This window comes from Pristis pectinata, chromosome 1, assembly GCF_009764475.1.
Source record: "Pristis pectinata isolate sPriPec2 chromosome 1, sPriPec2.1.pri, whole genome shotgun sequence".
Lineage (NCBI taxonomy): Eukaryota > Metazoa > Chordata > Chondrichthyes > Rhinopristiformes > Pristidae > Pristis > Pristis pectinata.
Window position 1 is genome coordinate 26,005,443 of NC_067405.1, and position 20,193 is coordinate 26,025,635.

The 20,193-nt window shown below is 39.3% G+C and overlaps 1 protein-coding gene across 1 annotated transcript in view; it reads left to right on the forward strand.

Annotated features, from left to right (window-relative positions):
• LOC127583300 (low-density lipoprotein receptor-related protein 1-like) overlaps positions 1–20,193 on the forward strand; it is a 1,307,163-nt gene that overhangs the window by 1,142,408 nt on the left and 144,562 nt on the right. Inside the window, exons 59-60 of the mRNA XM_052039177.1 lie at positions 13,610–13,797; positions 17,717–17,922. Coding sequence (XP_051895137.1) covers positions 13,610–13,797; positions 17,717–17,922 — 394 coding nt within the window. The remainder of the gene's footprint in view (positions 1–13,609; positions 13,798–17,716; positions 17,923–20,193) is intronic.

The following is a 20,193-nucleotide window of genomic DNA, read 5'->3' on the forward strand; positions in this document are numbered from 1 at the left end:
AGCTTTGTAGCAGCTTGCAAAGTCATTCTTCTTCCCATAGCTATTGCAGGACTTCCCATAAGGAGGACGCATCTTTGGAATGTCTCTACCTCCACATCTGCTGCATTTGCTGTTTGAGCCTTCCTCTTTGCTTTGCTATTGCTTTTGGAAATGCCTTGGGAGCTACTTCTTTGTTTTCTCAGCATGTACTGTTGTGTCTGCTCTGTACAGCTCCTTAGCTTGTGCTCATGTGGTTTCTGCTGACCTACACATATTCACCGCCTTTTCCAGGGTCAAATCTTTTTCACGTAACAGTCTTTCTCTGAGTCCATTATCTGGAATTCCACAAACTATTCTGTCTTTAACTAGTGAGTTTCTCAAATCTCCAAATTCACAAGACTTAGTCAGTGTGTGAAGCTCAGCTAAGTATTAGTCGAAGCTAACACCTTGCTTCTGGTCACAGGAAAAAAAATTATATTTCTGAAATGTGATGTTTTTACTTGGGATAAAATACTTCCCAAATTTTTCCATCAAAGTGCCCAACTCAAAAGCTGTCTCTTCAATTTGAAAGCTGTTATAGATGTCCAAAGCATCTTCGCCAATCACGTGCAGAAAAATAGACGCTTTCAATTTTTCATCATTCCTTCCCACTCCGCTAGCATCTAAATATATGTTGAATCGCTGTTTGAAGCGTTTCCAATTATCGGCTAGATTGCCAGTAAACTCATAGGCTTGGGGGGACCTAGCTTATCCATAATGGGAACTCTTGGCCTCTCACCGGAATCTCTCTTGGCAAATCTGGTGACTGCTGAATTTCTCCATCTTTTTACAGCTTTTCTTTCATACTCACTGAGTCTCTATCTCAATTGCCACAGTATTCATTTACTCTCCTTGTTCAGACCTCACGCCAACTTCTGACACCATGTTATGTTTGTTCTTCACCAAGAGACAAACTTGGTGTGAGTTTAACATCTGAACATTTATTAAAACAACAACAACTGCAACAGACAGGCTGGCTTGCTTGCCCACTCTTTCACAGTCACTTCCTGTTCCCTCCATGTGACCCCTTGCATTGCCTACTGGGAACTGTAGTTCTTTATTATAACTACCCAACAACACATAATAACACATAATGGTGGGGGTTTGTTGCCAGCCATCCTCTTTACTTTCCTTCCTATTAACCACTTATTCTTATAATGCTTCATTTATTCCGGTGTTGGTGTAGGGGCAGAGTATCCAAGATGCCAGAAAGAACTGGTCTTCTAATTTCCTACCACTTGACCCCTGCTAACTTTGATGTGAGCAAGAACAACATACATCTTGGAGCACATTCCAACACTTTGTCTGATTGTATCCATCACAAATGTCATTGCTATCGCATCTCAAAAAAGACCTTGTTCATTAAGATTAAATATAGCCAATCACATTACAGCTACTTTGAACTGGAATTAGATTGGGTGGATATAACCTAATGCTGAGTTAGAAAATGCACCAGGAGAAATGCAGGATAGGTGAGAGAAAAGCCAAGTTAGTGCTTTGGGTGTAAAATGCTACCTCTGCACTGAAATATAATTTTATGTTTTTTTCTGTGTACAAATACAGATTGAAAGACATTATGTTCCAACATTTTCTATCATTGTTTCAAAATAACTATTTCTACCAACAAATCTGAGTCCTATAACTGCACAGAAAGATGAGGAAAAAGTCTTTTGACTTGTCATCTCTAGTTTCCTCGTGCAGTTTACAGCGAACAAAAATATCTTTCACCCAATGAGGTTCCAATTCCTTCCATCAGCATATTTTATCAACCAAAGAATTGTAATTCTGACAAAATCCCTGCAGTATTGAGCATTATCATTGGAGTGAACATAACCTTTGAAGCATGGTTGGACTTTAGCATGGATTTGGCAAACCTTCATTCAGTAAATTCATTTTAACATAGTAGAACCAAACAAATCACCTCAATTGTCATCTGTAACATTAGTGGCAGATTAACAGCTGCAGGTGACAGAAAGTTAGATGGAAAACATTTTTGCAATTGCTGCCTGTTGGTTTTCAAAGTGATTTAAAGCATCTGTACCCAATGGCCTTCTTCAAATAAAGTTTTGTGGAAAAACACAGCATAGCTGCTAACAACAAATTGATGGATGGAATCTTACGGTGCAATTGAATTAGTCTGTAGCCTGAACCGATAGTGATAAGATCAGACTGTTCAGTGCTACACAGCAACACTGAACCATGAAAATGAGGGATGGAGGAGGGAAGGGGAAGGAGGGAGGGAAGGGGAAGGCATTCCCCTAGTAGGAGAGAGGTCTATGCTTGATGCACGGGGCTCAAAGAGTTTATCTCTTGTAAAGGTTCTGAAAAAAAAAACATACCTTCATGGAATTCATCTTGCCCTGATTTTCTTTTGTGCTAAGTAGACCTGCACTGGAAACTTATTCTGGTTTTCAGCTTTGGTCAGCATTAAAATTGCTGGAACATGATATCAGCATGCAATATAAGCAATCCTCCAGTTTGGTAGGATCTTTGCCACTTATTCAATTGAGAAAATTAATATCAGGAATCATGAGCTCCCGATGACCCTAAGGTGGCTAAGTCACCTAAATGACTTTTCTGTCCTCCAGCTGTGGATAGAGGTTAACCTTGTCTCCTCACTTTCAAAAGGAGATATTGAATGCAAATGAAAAATATTGCATTGGCTAAATAAGTAAGGAATGGGCTCATCCAATAGGGAAGTACATGATCAACAACGCCTGCAGAATGGAGGGTGACCAGATCCTGAAAGGAAAGTTTGCAGAGCAGTTCTGCTTTGTAGCTTTATTGAAGTAAGTTCAGTTCAGAGATGTAATTAATGAATTGTCAGATAGTAGCAAATTGTGTAATGGTTTCCTCTATGAACAATACTGCTTGCCTGCAGCTATAACGCTCTAAACCACCTAATTTCTTTTCTCCTACTGTCTCAATCCAATCATTTGTTGGCAATTTTGCAGAATAATCCAATGATTGATATGCAGTTACATTGAAAATGTGACTGATGCACTGTTGTAGAGTGTGTTCAGGCTTATACATTTCCACAAAGGTGAGGGTAAAGACGTGAAGAGATGTCAATAACTTTATGAAGCATCTACTTTCCACAAAATAATGTGTGTTGCTGATTGCAATTATATAGATGTTGAGGGATCCACAATTGATCCAACAATCTACAGCAATCTTTAACATTCAGTCAGAATACAGGACTTGTGCTGTGTTCAATGTAATTGGTATAAATATGTGAATTGTTCCATCTTAATGAATTATTTTTGTTTTCAGCTGGTTCTTGGCATATTTGGGTAAGCATCTACAAATATAACTTATGATCGTGATGCCAAACACAGATATAACACAGTCAGACACTAGCACAGGCGTCTGCATCTCAAACTGTAAATCCAGTATCTTCATAACACAACATCAGCATGCAAAGGCAAAGGAGAGAGTTTCCTCGAGGAATGGGATTAGAGAATGATAGGATCCTTCTCATGTTGTAGCCTGAGGACCAATCAGCATGCTACCAATTTAACATGTCAGTCTAACTTAGGCCTAACCTGCATGTTGCATGCTACCCAACAATTACCTGCTTGAAAGGGGTGAGAAATGGAGCATTGGGTGGAACTAGTGCAGGTGACATGAAGCTTTGGAAGGGCTGCTAGCAGATAGCTAAGTCATGCAGGGATTTTTTTGAATGGGAAGTGCAAGACAGGAGGGGCTTCTCCTTATCCCAAAAGATATGTTTAAAAAAATTACCTTGAATTCTCTTCTAGTTTTACAACTCAACCTTTGCCTCAGGGGAAAATACCTAATCTGCATGACAAACGATGATATCTGCCAACCTTGGGTAGTTGGCACTCCCTGCTACTGTTGAGCGTTGGCATTCCATGTTGGGAGTTGGCACTCCCTGCTGCTGTTGAGTGTTGGCACTCCACGTTGGGAGTTGACACTCCATGTTGGAAGTTGGCACTCCCTGCTGCTGTTGCTTTAAATGGCAGGTTAACACTGAATAAACCAAGATCCCAGCTTGGAGGTCATCCAGCCAATTTTAGCTGCACCACTGAACCTTTCCTTGTGTGCTTACTATCAATCGAATGATTGAGCTATGAACTTAATGTTGCTCGACACTGGAAGAAATCATTTCTTGGAAAGGTTCAAACGATCTTACCCAAATTCTTTTGGACAAAAAATCAATTTAGGCCAGAATATCACAATGAATCAAAGGAACTGAAGCAACCTGCCACTCCTTCTGACTGAATTCTTTTGAGGATTGAAGCTGTGTGATGCTTCACAGTACTTTAATGATTGCAGCTTTCTGAAAGAGGAAGGAATCTTTGGATTTAATTAAAAGTTATTAAAGGAAATAGCACAGAAAAAATATCGAATAAAAATGGTTGCGGCACTGACATACTTTATAGTTTCACAAGCATGTTTCAGAGATATTACAATGAATAGCATTCTTACAAAATTAATTTGGTACTTGATGGTGTAGTAACAGGAAACTGCTGAACAAAAGCATATGTTTCGAGGTACCAATTGAAAAAAGCTGAATTTTTACAAGGCTTGTTCAAAAAATGGTGGTTATGAAATGCAAAATGAGAAACGTAGCAGCTTGTTTGTGCACAGAAAGGTCTTAAAGTGTGATAATCTTAATTTTGGACAAATTGCTAAAGATAATTTCCATGCTCTTCTTCAAGTTCTCACAACACTAGAAATTTCCAGCTTCTTGGACGAGTTGTTGTTGTCCTTGGGGATGGATTATATCATCATGGAGACAAAAGTATGCAGCTAAAGCATGGGCTTTGCCTTAAGAAATTCTCGAATTTTTTTCATCTGTATTCAGCTCCGTGAATATAGGAGCACCAGAAATTGAACAGATAGTGTATTAAATCAGTTCTGGGGATCTGGAGAGCACCAAAACATCACATATTAGCCATAAAGAAACTTATTCACATTGCTTCTATGAAAACCAAATAGTTAGGAGACCAGAGGAATGTGTCCAACAACAGATAATGGAATACGACAATTGTTTGATCAAGAAAAACCATTAAAATTATTTGGTGAGTTTTAGCATTTCTTTCATTTGACATAACATAAATGGAATGATGAACCTTCACACTATTAATCTAATAGCTTTGTGTCTAATTTTTTTCTTGGATTTTTTTGGATCTTTAAAATAATTTATGATTTAATTGTTTTCAACACATTCATTATATTTTTCACAGCAAAAAAAAACTTAATTAATTTGTAATAGATAATGTATTCCAGAAAGCTGTTTGGCTGAAGTTAAAGGTGATACACTTCAGGTTAATCAGTCTTCAAGTTTAAAACATCACGATAGGCATTGGCATTTGCTCTAGGTTAATGAAGTAGCAACCTCTTCTGCAAACCAAATAGTCACCATGACAAATATTCAGCTTTAATGGGCCTTCTGCATCATAAGGCAAGTCACAAACAGGCGAATCCAGGGCAGAATTTTGTATTAACTTTATACAATATTCATTAATTTCCAAAATAAATAGAAATACATTGTTACGGAGCATACAGAGTTGAATTTACAATCAGGTCTTTTGTGATCTTATTGAATAGCATAGGCTCAAGGGATTGAGAATTCTCCTTCCATGCATTTGGAAGTGGCATTTATTTATTGTTGTCACTTGTACCGAAGTACAGTGAAAAGCTATTCTTGCATGCCGTTCATACAGATCAATTCATTACACAGTGCACTGAGGTAGTACAAGGTAAAACAATACAGAATGCAGAATAAAGTGTCACAGCTATAGAGAGAAAGCAGTACAGGTAGACCATAAGGTGCAAGGTCATAACGAGGCAGATTGTGAGGTCAAGACATTCAATATTCTTAGCGAGATAAAAACTAGCCTTGAGCCTGGTGGTATGTGCTTTCAGGCTTTTGTATCTTATGCCCGATGGGAGAGGGGATAAAAGAGAATGTCCCAGGTGGGTAGGGTCTTTGATTATGCTGGCTGCTTTACTGATGCAGTGAGAAGTATATACAGTCCATGGAGGGGTGGCTGGTTTCTGTGATGACCTAAGCTGTGTCCATAATTCTCTGAGGTTTCTTGTGGTCCTGGGCAGAACAGTTGCCATACTAAGCTGTGATTTGTCCAGATAGGATGCTTTCTATTGTGCATCAATAAAAATTGGTGAGTGTCAAAGGGGACGTGCTAAGCTTCTTCAGCCTCCTGAGGAAGTAGAGGTGCTGGTGAGAATTCTTGGCCGTAGCATCTACATGTTGGACCAGGACAAGCTATTGATGATGTTCACTCTTAGGTACTTGAAGCTGTAAACGCATTCGACCTCAGCACCATTGATATAGACAGGAGCATGTGCACTGCCCCCGTTCCTGAAGTCAATGACCAGCTCTTTTGTTTTGCTGACATTGAGAGAAAGGTTGTTATCATGACACAATGTCACTAGGCTCTCTATCTCCTTCCAGAGCAGAATCTGACCACACAGTCATGAGTGTATAGTGAGTAGAGTAGGGGGCTGAGGATGCAGCCTTGCAAGCCACCAGTTTTGAGAATAATTGTGCTGGAGATGTTGCTGCCTATCCATACTGATTGTGGTCTGTTTGTCAGGAAGTCAAGGATCCAGTTGCAAAGGGAGGTGTTGAGTCCCAGGTCATGGAGTTTGGCGATGAGTTTGCCTGGAATTATAGTTTTGAAGTTGGAGCTGTAGTCAATAAACAATAGTCTGACACAGATGTCTTTACTGTCCAGATGCTCCAGAGATGAGTGTAGGACCAGGGAGATGGCATCTGATGTAGACCCATTTCGACGGTAGGCGAATTGCAGTGGGTCGAGGTTTTCTGGGAGGCTAGATTTCATGCGTGCCTTGACTAGCCTCTCAAAGCACTTCATCATGGTGGATGTCAGAGCCACCAGGCGGTAGTCATTAAGGCACTTTATTTTGTCCTTCTCAGGTACCGGGATGATAGTGGTCTTCTTAAAGTAAGTGGGAACCTCAGATTGAAGCAGGGAGAGGTTAAAAATGTCTGCAAGCACCCCTGCCAGCTGATCTGCACAGAATCTAAGGACACGGCCAGGGACACCATCCGGGCCAGATATCTTCCGTGGGTTCACTCTCCAGAAAATTGATCTTACTTCCTCAATGGGTTCAGGTGCATTGGAGGCTGTCAGGGTGGGTGGTGACATACCAATCCCCTTTTGTTCAAAACGTGCATAGAATGCACTAAGCTCATCAGGAAGGGATGCACTGTTGTCGGCAATACTGCCCGACTTTGTTTTGTAGCCCGTTATAGCATGTAAACCCTGCCACAACTGATGGCTTGTCTCAAACTCGATTTTGGACTGGTATTGTCTCTTTGCATCTCTGATAGCATTATGGAGGTCGTATCTCGATTTCTTGTAAAGGTCAGGGTCACCTGATTTGAACGCTGCAGTCCTAGACTTCAGTAGGAAAAGGATCTCCCGATTCCTCCATGGTTTCTGGCTTGGGAGCACCCAGATTGTCTTCTTTGGTACACAGCCCTCAACACACTTGCCGATAAAGTCCGTGACGGTGGTGACACATTCATCACAGCTGGCAAGTGAGTCTTTGAGCATGGACTAGTCTACCAACTCAAAGCTGTCACGTAGAAGCTCATCTATTTCCTCAAACCAGCACTGTACAGCTTTCTGCACTGGATCCTCTCGTTTCAGCTTCAGTTTGTATGGAAGATCTGATGGAATTTTTTTTACAGGCCCTTCGGCCCACCATGTTGTGCTGCCCTTCAAACCACACCTAAGACTATCTAACCCCTTCCTCCCACATATCCCTCTAACTTAAATTCCTCCATATGCTTATCTAACAATCTCTTGAACTTGTCCAATGTATCAGCCTCCACCACCACCCCAGGCAGTGCATTCCATGCACCAACCACTCTCTGGGTGAAAAACCTCCCGTGAACTTCCCACGCATTACCTTAAAGCCATGTCCTCTTGTTTTGAGCATCGGTGCCCTGGGAAAGAGGCACTGGCTGTCCACTCTATCTATTCCTCTCAATATCTTGTACACTTCTATCATGTCTCCCCTCATCCTCCTTCTCTCCAATGAGAACAGCCCTAGCTCCTTTAGTCTCTTAAATCTTAAAAAGTATGCAATTATTTCAGTTAAGCTTTTCATTCTGTACTTAAATCCAGCTGATAATCACTAGGTGAGCAATAAGATAAATATCTACAGATTTATTGTATGCTTGAAACATAACTGTGTTTGCAGAGAGTCCAGTTGTGCTGTATTTCAACAATGTGCCAGAATTATCCTAGCTCTTAAAAGAATATTTAAAATATTAGATGTCATACCAGAATGATATGATGTGGCTGCAGAAAAAGAACAGTGCATGGCTGAGCAACAGAGCTGATGCAGGATAGAAAGCTCAAATTCCTGGAGCAGGAGGACATACCCTGATTGCAACAAGACATGTACAAGCCAGGCAAGTTGGATCTTACTAAGGCAGGGTCCAACATCATTGTACAAAATTTGACTGGTGCTGTTAAGGAGAATTTAAAAAATTCTTGTTGGAGATGATAACCCAATCATATTTTGAAAGGACAAACGACAATCATTAATTTAGAAAATAGGAGATTAATAAGAAAACTGGGAAAGGTGTGAAAGCAAAGCCTCAGAGAGGTGGTGTTTAATGGTATATATTTCAATTCAAGAAGTTTTGGAAATATGGCCAATGAGTTGAAGGCATACACAGATACGTCAAATAATGATATTGTAGATGTTATTAAAAGGTGATTAAAAGCTCAGCTTGACATTCCTCATTACGGGGGTGGACATTCCTCATTACGGTGCCTTCAGGTAATATTCAGATAGGAAAAAAGATGTAATATATACTAAAGAAATAACATCAGACGAAAGCATGACATATCAGAAATGTCAACAAATGACATCATAGAAGTTGAATGAAAAACAAAAAGAGTCTGCCACACAGCTGTGCGTCCACCACATTCACTAAATGCTCATGGGAAGATAGATGAACAAGTACGTTGGCAAATTTCTGAAAGTTATCAATATGGCAGAAGGGAATTTCAACTCTGCTGATATCAAAAAGGAACGGAAGTGGTGCAAAAAGTAATGCAGAGAAATATGTTGGCACTTGAGAAGTTATGTTAAAAATGAAGATGGACTGCCAATACAAAATCTTACTGCAAATAAATCCCAAGGTGCTATGTGGAATACAACAGATCTTCCAAGATAAGCACTCTCAAGGGGTCATTTATAGTAAAGACTTCTGTTTAATAGCCAGCCAACATATCTATTCATTGTTGCTAAGAAATTGAATCACATTGGTTCCTTCTTTAGGCATTAACCATGCAAAATTGGATTTTAATTACAGTAGATCATGCTAGCAAATGCTTTCCTTGGTGAAATCATGCCAATTATAAAATTGTTCCAGTATATCTGTATCATCCATGTTAACCATTTTTCCCTCCATCAGACACACACATCATGAGTCACCAATTCCACACTGCATGCTTCTGACCATATCAACATAAATTGAAGCTCATAGCTCCACAATTCATCCATCATGAAATATTATCAAAAGAACAAGAAATGCATCACACAGGTTTGTTGCTCATCTTGCTTTTAAAGTGACAGTGCTGATATTGGTGATCTCACTGGTCAGCTTCAGAATGAAGTGCTGATTGTTCAAACAATTCTAGAAGTTCACAGAGTGTCAAAACTAAGAGGGAGTGCATTCTGCTGCTAAGATATCCATTCCATAGATACCTAAGTGGTGATATCATAAGCAGTTTTAATTATTGTGATTAGTAAAGCTCTACATATACAAACATGTTGTATCAAAGTATTCTTCATCATTGAGGTATCTATGCCTTTCTACAAAATTCCAGTGACATTTCCAGTGACCCTGGCCTCTAACTGTTTGTTGTCTATTTCCACATCCATAGAGCAGAGTTTTCTGCATTCTGGTTGATTTTGCAGGCACGCACAGATCAATGCACTCATGAACGTGCATACACATGTAACAAATGTGTGTATACTCACACATGCATGCACACACACACAAGCGTGAGCACACATGCACATGCACACACGCACATACACCAGTGCCAATAATTATATTGATTTCCCTCAAGTGTTTCAGATCAATTACCTACATTTTACTTCAGGGTGGTTCAGTGATCTTGATGCAGGAGTCATAAACTTGCTCATTATAACACTCTTTCTCAGGTGCTGTAATTTCCATGTGAGTAGAATGGATAAATCAATCAAAAAAAACACAATCAGCTCAATGAGTGGCTAGAAGAGCTACTGCCTTACAGCTCCAATGACACAGCTTCAATCCTTATCTCTGGAGCCATCTGTGTGAAGTTTGCATGTTCTCCCTGTTACCATGGAGGTTTGCTCTGTATGCTCTTGTTTTCTCCCAGAACCCAAAGGAGTGCAGTTTGGTAGGTTAATTGACTCCTGTAAATTGCCCCCAGTGAAGTGAGGATGGTAAAATTTAATGGGAATGGGAAAAGAATAGGTCAGAGAGAAAATTCGTTGTGGGGGATGGATTTGCTCCATGAGCTGACATAGATTTGAAGGACTGAACATCCTCCTTCTATGTTACAGGGAAATATGGAAATATGGAACTTCAACACAACTACTGTAATTCTCAGCAATTCACAATGCGTAGACTTTAAGTTTTACACTCAAAAATCACAGTCGATTAGTTACATATGAGTTGTATTCCATAAAATGCAACAGTGCAATTCACCAAAAACATCCAATTTTCAACTAGACAATGAGCAACATTGTGCAGTAGAAGCATAAGGTACCATCTCAGAATTGTCTTTTGGCCAGTTAAAATTTCAGAGTCTCACTTTTCTTCCAAGAACAATAATTCCAAGAATTCATGTGGTTCACAAAAATCAGTGAAGCAGTTGAAAAAAGTCCCACCATGTAACTCAAGGTCTCAATATGTAATCAGGCCTTACACTATCAAGGAAGTGCCTACTCCCTGAGAGTTTGCAGACATCATGCCTTGCCTGCATTTCTCTGATGAACAATGTAATTGTGGGCTCAGGTTTTCCAAGTCTATCATCTGTAAGGCATGTGACATTCTGTGGGAAAACCTTTGGCCACACCCTCATGCCTGCATTGCTCTCCCCATCGAAATGAAGATCATGTTGAATTTTGGCCTTCTCGCCACAAAATCTTTCCAAGCAGCCACAGCAAATCTCTGCAATGTCTGCGAATTTCCTGCTCACCCCTACATAACCCAGGCAGTGTAATTGTAAAGAAATTAAATAATTTAGTAAAAAGTCTACTGTAATTTCTATGAGAAATGAGTAGTATCTCAGGAACTGGGATTTGCCAATATTTCTGACTTCTAATAAATATAGGCAACAAATGACTACATACATGTGCTCACATAAGCTTTCATTAAGATGTGAAGACTTCATTATTGCTTCCTGCATGCTTCACAGTCTTGTCCAGATGGTGCATAATGATCCCACATCCACTGATTATAACAAATGAATGAATAAGTCTCTGTTCCAATGACTGAACTGGGTTTCTACAATATCTTCCAAAGAGAGCCACTTTGCTTAAAGAACTTAGAACTTGACATAAAATACACTCTCCAGTGAGGGTCACCACTGTAGGTATAGAAAAATCACCTGAGCATATCTCGTAAGGACATGTAACTTAATTCTGCATTGTTCCATTGGGTATGGGTTCTCACTTCTGGAGGAGACCAATGCGGACAAGCTACCTCTTGTCATTGAGGTCTCCCCGCACATCACACCTCTTTCCTACCATGTATTTCATAAACTCAGATGCAGATGTTCTTTGAGTGAATGTGGGACCTGTCTCTTTCTCCCCTGAAGACTCTGTTCCCTCTATGGCAGCCACAATGTGTGTTGTGCAGTGTGGCTGCCATGAGGAGTACCATTTGGGTAAGGTCCTGCTAGGATTCACAAGAGTCTCATTTTATCACTTATTTCTTTGTACAAATCACTGTCGCACTGTTTCACTCTGGATTTTAACCATTTTTTTACTGGAAATGTGATTTAGTGTTAGTTCTAAATGCAATGCTGCTTCAGTGCATTTACAAGTAATGCATTTTGATTTCCAGGCACGTATCTTGCCCCTTCCCAGAAGATGTGATACTTCTTATTCATGCAAGCATCCACTATACCAGCCTTGTGGATACAGTGCTATGTTTATTACTTTTCATAAATGTCATTACTATGTCATTGCTTTTCAGTTTATTACTGTTTGTAAATTGTAGAAGGTTATGACAGGAGGCTAGCGTTCAATCTTTTGAGATGGTAAAAGCAGATAAAGGCGTTTCCAGCTTGATTCCACTTACCAGTTCTTGGGCTTTAGCCTCATGTGGAACATTTTCTACATGTTAAATGTGGCGATGGTTTTTGCCTCTGTACCTAGTTATAGGAGAGTTCCAGATCCCCACCGTTCTCAGGGCAAAAAAGATTTCCTCAATTTCTAGAAAATCCTATTACCTTAATTAACTCTCCTCAGTTATTTCTGTCTGCTTGGAGACAAACATCCAACTTTGTGAAACTATATCAAAGTAATGTAAGTACATTTACTGTATATGCATAGAAGTAGATAAAATACTTGTATGATAGAGGTATACAAAATTAGGAGAAGCATAGATATTATAGACAGGCAGAGTTTCTTTTCCTCAGAGTGGAAATGTCAAATACTGGAAGGCATAGGTTTAAAGTGAGAGGGGGTAAGTTTAAAGGAGATGGGCAAGGCAAGATTTTTTAAACTGAGAGTGGTAGGTGCCTGGAAATTGCTGCCTGGGGAGGTGGTAGAAATGTTTAAGGGCATTTAGACACACACGTGAACAGGCAGGGAATAGAGGGATATGGACCATGTGCAGGAAGATGGAATTAGTTAGATTGGAATTAGTTAGATTGGCATCATGGTCAGTGCAGATATGGTGGGCTGAAGGGCCTGTTCATGTGCTGTTTGTTCCATGGTCTATATCAGCTTGTTCAAATTGCTAACTTGTTCAAGTATATGGAAGAGATTAAGTTACTTGAAATCTTGAAAACTAAATATGAATAATAATTGAAAATCTAATATCTGCATGTCCATAATATTTTGTTTTTATATCACACTGCCTTAGGCTAACTTGCAAACTAGTACCACCCTGCACATTTGCAAACAGGGAAACTCGATTGTTTAGAACAAATCAATAGAAATGTGCTGAAACACGACAAGAGCTAAAATCTACTGTCCATGACACAACATAAAAGTTACCTTTGTTTAATTTTTGCTTTTCAAGGTTCTATTGGCTGATTTCAGAATACTACAAATCTATAGAATCCAAGCAGTTGATTTAGCATTATTACAAATTCTGAGTACACCTCAATATTTAACTTCTCATGGAGATTTCTTGACTTCTGGCTGCCTCTGGGCACACAATGAATTGTAAATGGAACTCAACTAAAAGGTTATATTTGTTCTGATTTGATCATATAGATTGGAATCTGTCTGAGACTATAGATCTGCTGTTTTTTATGTGTTTGTTCCTTTAGGCAAGAAATCTATTTGGTCAATATTAATACTTCATTTTACTTTTTCCCAGGTGGTCCAGCATACAGGACAAGCCATTCCAGAAGGATTGGCAGTTGACTGGATTGGCAAGAATCTGTACTGGTGTGACAAAAGCAAGTTGACTATTGAAGTCTCTAAACTTAATGGACTTTATCAGACAGTCCTTGTGAACACAGGGCTCAAGACTTTGAAGCATCTTGTGATTGATCCTCGCATTGGGTATGAGCCTAATATTAAGAGCAGCATAAAAACATAATTAAATTATGTATTTATATTGCCTGAGCTACATCTAATTCTGAACAAGTATACCTTTAACTTTCTTACTTCTCAAAAGGATATTGGGTAATTCTAGCAACTTAATGAAACAAAACCTCCTTAAATGTAGCTTTGGCTTTTTAGGGGTTTAATGGCAACATTTTTGATCAACACTTTAATCATCCAGTGTTTGAATTATCTGAGACACTCATCTAATGTAAGGATGCCCATGAAAAGGTTAATTGTAGACATAGAAACATAGAAAAACCTACAGCACAATTCAGGCCCTTTGACCCACAAAGCTGTGCCAAACATTTCCCTACCCTAGAAATCACTAGGCTGACCCATAGCCCTCTATTTTTCTCACCTCCATGTACCTATCCAACAGTCTCTTAAAAGACCCTATCGTATCCGCCTCCACCACAGTTGCTGGCAGCCCATTCCACACACTCACCACTCTCTGAGTGAAAAACTTACCCCTGACATCTCCTCTATACCTACTCCCCAGCACTTTAAACCTATGTCCTCTTGTGGCCACTGTTTCAGCCCTGGGGAAAAGCCTCTGACTATCCACCCGATCAATACCTCTCATCATCTTATATACCTCTATCAGGTCCCCCCTCATCCTCCGTCGCTCCAAGGAGAAAAGGCCGAGTTCCCTCAACCTGCTTTCATAAGGCATGCTCCGCATTCCAGGCAGCATCCTTGTAAATCTCCTCTGCACCCTCTCTATGGCTTCCACATCCTTTCAAAAGTTTTTCATTTTCCTGTCCAATTGCATATTGAGATGGCAGTTCTAATTTCTATCTAAATTATTGTTCCCATTATTTATGTGGCTCTATAATTTATGGGCAGCACGGTAGCGTAGCGGTTAGCGTGACGCTATTACAGCACCAGCAATCGGGATTTGATTCCCTTTGCTGTCTGTATGGAGTTTATACATTCTCCCATGTCTGCGTGGGTTTCCTCCGGGTGCTCCGGTTTCCTCCCACATTCCAAAGATGTACGGGTAGGTTAATTTGGGTTTAAAATGGGAGGCGCGGACTCGTTGGGCCGGAAGGTCCTGTTACCACGCTGTAAATAAAATTTAAAAAATTTAAAAAAAAATTAATGGCAGTAGATCAAATTAAAACATGTATTTCACTTTTCTATTTAAGATTTTTTTATTTTATTGAAGTAAACAACCTTTGTACTCTTACTTGAATGTTTATCTGAATACTAATATGTGAAAAATTAAGTGAAAGATATTCTGGCAATGAATTTGTGGATACAATAACGGCAAATTATAGACTGTCACCATCATTAAACTATATGTGAGAGTCACTTTGCTATTTCTGCATCTGTTATGTAGTGTGGAAATACCAAAATCACTGTCAGTCTTACAGCCCTCCTTCACCAGCACAGCTTGTTCCCTTTTCTACTCCAATACTAGTGGATCAGTGAAATTGATGAGTGATCAATGATTTCATTTGGATCTTGGCTAGGCATCAAGGAAATAAACTTGCAGATTTTGGAGAATGGAGTGACAGCATGGAACTTTATGTACAGGCAACCCCCACCTTACAGCAGTTTGGGTAACAAAAATTAGCTCTTACAGAATTCACAAATCACTACCAAAAAAGATCTGGGATATGGAATAAAAACCCACTCTTACTAAATTTATGTCATAGAGTTATACAGCATGGAAACAGGTCCTTCGGCCCAACTGGTCCATGCCGACCAAGATGCCCCATCCAAGCTAGTCCCATTTGCCAGTGTTTGGCCCATAACCTTATAAACCTTTCCAATCTGGTACCTGTCCAACTGTCTTTTAAAAGTTGTTAATGTACTTGCCTCAACCACTTCCTTTGGCAGCTCATTCCATATAGATACCACCCTTTGTGCAAAAAAGTTGCCTTTCAAGTTCCCATTAAATCTTTCCCCCTCACTCTAAACCTATGTCCTCTTGTTCTTGATTCCCCAACCCTGAGTAAAAGACTGAGTGCATTCACCCTTCATGATTTTATACACATCTATAAGATCACCTCTCAGTCTCCTATGCCGTAAAGAATAAAGTCCTTGCCTGTCCAACCTCTCCCTGTAACTCAGTCCCTCAAGTCCTAGCAACATCCTTGTAAATCTTTTCTGCACTCTTTCCAGTTTAATAATGTTTCCTATAGCGAGGCAACCAAAACTGAACACAATACTCCAAGTGCAGCCTCAACAATGTCCTGTACAACTGCACCATGACCTCCCAACTTTTATACTCAATGCCCTGACTGATGAAGGCCAGCACGCTAAAAGCCTTCTTCACCACCCTATATACCTGTGACTCCACTTTCAGTGAACTATCTACTTGTACTCCAAGGTCCCTCTGTTCTGCAACACTCCCCAAGACCCTGCTATTCACTGTGAAAGTCCTACCAGGATTTGACTTCCCAAAATGCAACACATCGCACTTATCTGAATTAAACTCCATTTGCCATTCCTCAGCCCATTCACTCAGCTGATCAAGATCCCCCTGTAATTTTTGATAACCTTCTTCATTGTCCACTATACCACCTATTTTAGTATCATCTGCAAACTGACTAACTATGCCCTGTACATTCTTATTCAAATTGTTGATGTAGATGACAAACAACAATGAGTCCAGCACAGACCCCTGGTACACCACTCATCATGGGCCTTCAGTCTGAGAAACAACCTTTCACCATCACCCTCTGCTTTCTACCATCAAGACAATTGTGTGTTCAGTTAGCCAGTTCTCACTGAATTCCATGTGATCTAACCTTCCATAGCAGCCTACCATGTGGAGCCTTATCAAAGGCCTTACTGAAGTCCATATAAATCACGTCTACCACCCTGCCCTCATCAACTTTTTTGGTCACCTCATCAAAAACTCCATCAAGTTCGTAAGACATGATCTCCCATGCAGAAAGCCATGCTGAGTATCCCTAATCAACCTTTGTTTTTCCAGATGTTTGTATGTCTTATCCTTTAGAATCGTCTCTAATAACTTACCTACCACAGACGATAGACTTAAAAAGATGTGAAAAGAACAACATTTTTTTTTCAATTCGCATTTCTTGATGCATGCACAGATGATACGGCTTCTTGTTATGGAAAATTGCAATATTGAACAGTTTCTAGAAATGCAACCCACTGTATTGATGAACAGAAAGCTGGCGTGGAGAGTAGGCCTAATAAACTCCCTTTTTGCCATACTCCATAAAAATGTCCCAAACCGTAATTACTGCTTAGTACAATCCTATTGACCTAAATTAGTTTATCCTTCATATTTCAAAATTACCTCGTTCATGTGCTCTGAAAATACGTAAACAATTAACTCATCATTGTGCATTTGTTTCATGCTTTGACTGTGAGATCTCTTCCCTGAATGCTGTTACTTTGTCACTGGTTACAAATTCTACCCAATAGTAAAATTTTTTTAAGAAAAAGTGGTGCCTGAGTTGAAAGTTAGTATACTGAACTTTGCAGCAAAATATTGCAGATTTAGAAATTTGATATGAAAGGTGAAAATACTAAAAACATTCACTGGATCAGGTACCAGCATTAAACATGTAAGGTGGGGTTGAAGTTCATTCCTTACGATTTTTCAGCAAGAACAGAACAAGAACGGGTTATTTAGCATCAGCCCACCTTACTCCATCTTACACTCTCAACCTATTCTAATCCTTTCTCCTTGATGTCCCTCTTCAACTATTCCATGAGGTAGAATGTTCCAAATTGTAACCATTCACTGAGTAAAGATGCCTTTCAGAGAGTCAATTGATGCAGCACAATAGAAGGTTCTAGTTGAAGTGCTGAATGTTTCCAAGAGTTTCTGTTTTTACATTTGAAACTGAGATCTATAACAGATTTTAAAAAATCTATTTTTGCTCAGATATTTATATTGGACTGATCATGGTGAAAATCCACATATTGGCCGTGCAGGAATGGATGGAACTAATCAAAGCATTGTTATAAGCACTAAAATCTTAAAGCCAAGTGGTCTGTGTCTGGATTATGTGAATAACAGGCTGTATTGGGCTGATGATCAGCAAGGTTACATAGAGTTTGCTGACCTGGATGGATCCAATAGACATAGAGGTAGGTAAGGCTATTTTTTCCCATTTTGAACTATCTATTTTGTTATGTAAACTTTGAGAAATATAGAGTCATTAATCATAGAGCAATACAGCATGTATACAGGCCCTTCAGCCCAACGAGTCCATGCCGACCACAATGTCCACCTAGCAAGTCCCAATTTCCTATGTTTGGCCCAAATCCCTCCAGGCCATACCCCTCCATATACCAATCCAAGTGCTTCTTTAATGATACTATTGTACCTGCCTTAACAATTTCCTCTGGCAGCTCATTCCATGTACTCATCACCTTAAGCATGAAGAAGTTGCCCCTCAGGTCCCTTTTATATCTTTCCCTTGTCAGCCTAAATCTATGCCCCCTGGTTTTGGACTCCCCTACCCTGGGGAAAAGATTGTTATAATCCACCTTATCTATGCCTCTCATAATTTTAAATACTTCTATGAGGTTGCCCCTCATTCTCCTATGTTCCAAGAAAAAATGACCTATCCTGGCCAACCTCTCCCTGTAACTCAGGCCCTCTTGTCCTGGCAACATCCTCTTAAATCTTTTCTGCACTCTTTCCAGTTTAACCACATCTTTCCTGTAACAGGGTGACCAAAACTGTACAAGTACACCAAGTGTGGCCTCACCAATGATTTTTATAACTGCAACATAATGTCCCAACTCCTATGCTCAATACCATGTTTTAAAAAACATACAAAATTCCATTTTTGAAGTTTGCCCATACTAGATTCAGTTTTTTTATAGGATTAGTTTTTTTTATACAAGTCGCTGTTAAAGTAAAGAAAAGATAAATATGCCCTTTGCGTTGAGTGATCTCTCATCAATCTGACCTAATGACATCATCCAAAAACACAGCATAGTATCAAGAAGTATTTTGATGATAGTCAGTGCAACCTAACCACCCCCTCCCTTGATACTTCCACCAAATCCACATCTCTAACAGCCAGATTTTCTTAAAATAACTGTTGGGAAGTTGAAATCATTGTCCTAAGTCATTATCACCAGCTCTCCATCGGTGCTCAATTGCAAACTCCTCCCAGAATGACTGATTTCTGCCTGCCACATGATTTCATGTCACCTTTAGACAGGAGCTGAACAGGAGTGAGGGGCAACAGTTAAAAATGATGAGTTTGACACTTATTTCATTTTGTACTCACACCTTAACACTGAGCTTAATGATTTTAAACAGTGTGCACAAGTATTGGGAAAAAAAGAAAAAGCAAGATTCTCTGAAGGGAGTAATTTATAATAATATTTATTATAAATAATTATTCATAGTATATAACAATAATAATGATTATAATTTAGCATTATCTGAAATGCTGATATAGACACCACCTATGAATAGGCATCTTAATGGATTGATTACAGTGGAAAAGAATCAAATATGTTTTTATTTTCAAGTGAAACTGTCTGATGAATTTTGCACATAGTGTTGTTGCAAATCATCATAAATAACTCAGCCCTGTGGAAGAAATTAAAACATATTCAGCCATTTCAAATTTAGTAGATTGCTCTTTTGATATATGTCACTCATTTAAGATGTGGGAGGAAAACTGTTGGAGTTTCCTTCTGCAGTTTTTGATTCTTGAGGAAGATCTTCTATGAAAGTCCATTGCTGGAAGATCAGCCATGTTCAGTGATGCCCCTTGAACCTTTCATACCTTTTTCTGATCTCAGAGCAGTACAAAGTAGTAGTAGCAGTGAGATAGAGCTCTGGGTGAAGTTTACTGAAAAGTGTCAGGCCAGAATTTAGTAATAGAAGATTTTTCATTTGCAGTTAAGTTTAATAGTTTTTTGCTGAATTTCAGGAAATCATATCAATAAAAAACAGATTTAGAATGAGCTCCTGTATTAAATTTTGATTTTGCCTTTTAAAAATTATTAGTTTCAAAGAAAAAGGCAGTTGAGATGACTTGCCATTTTTTTTGTCCTCATTTCACGGGGAAAAGCTCATTGAGCCCTTGTTGCCCCTGTCAGGATTGGAGATTTACCAGATTGCAGGAGCAAACCCATTTTCTATCACTTTTAAGTGTAATGCGTTGAATAGAACAATTTACTGGGCTATATATGGTTGCCATTTAAAAATGCCATTGGTATTTTAAAATTGAATCTTCTGGTTTGTAGTGTAGATTTTATGTCCTGAAGATGTAACATAGATTCATCATAATCTTAAAAGGAAGACTAGTTTGATAGTTCTACTGAAGGGATATAGTCCTAAAGATTAGTTGATCATCTCTTTGAAGATGACCATGAGTGTATTGCATTTTT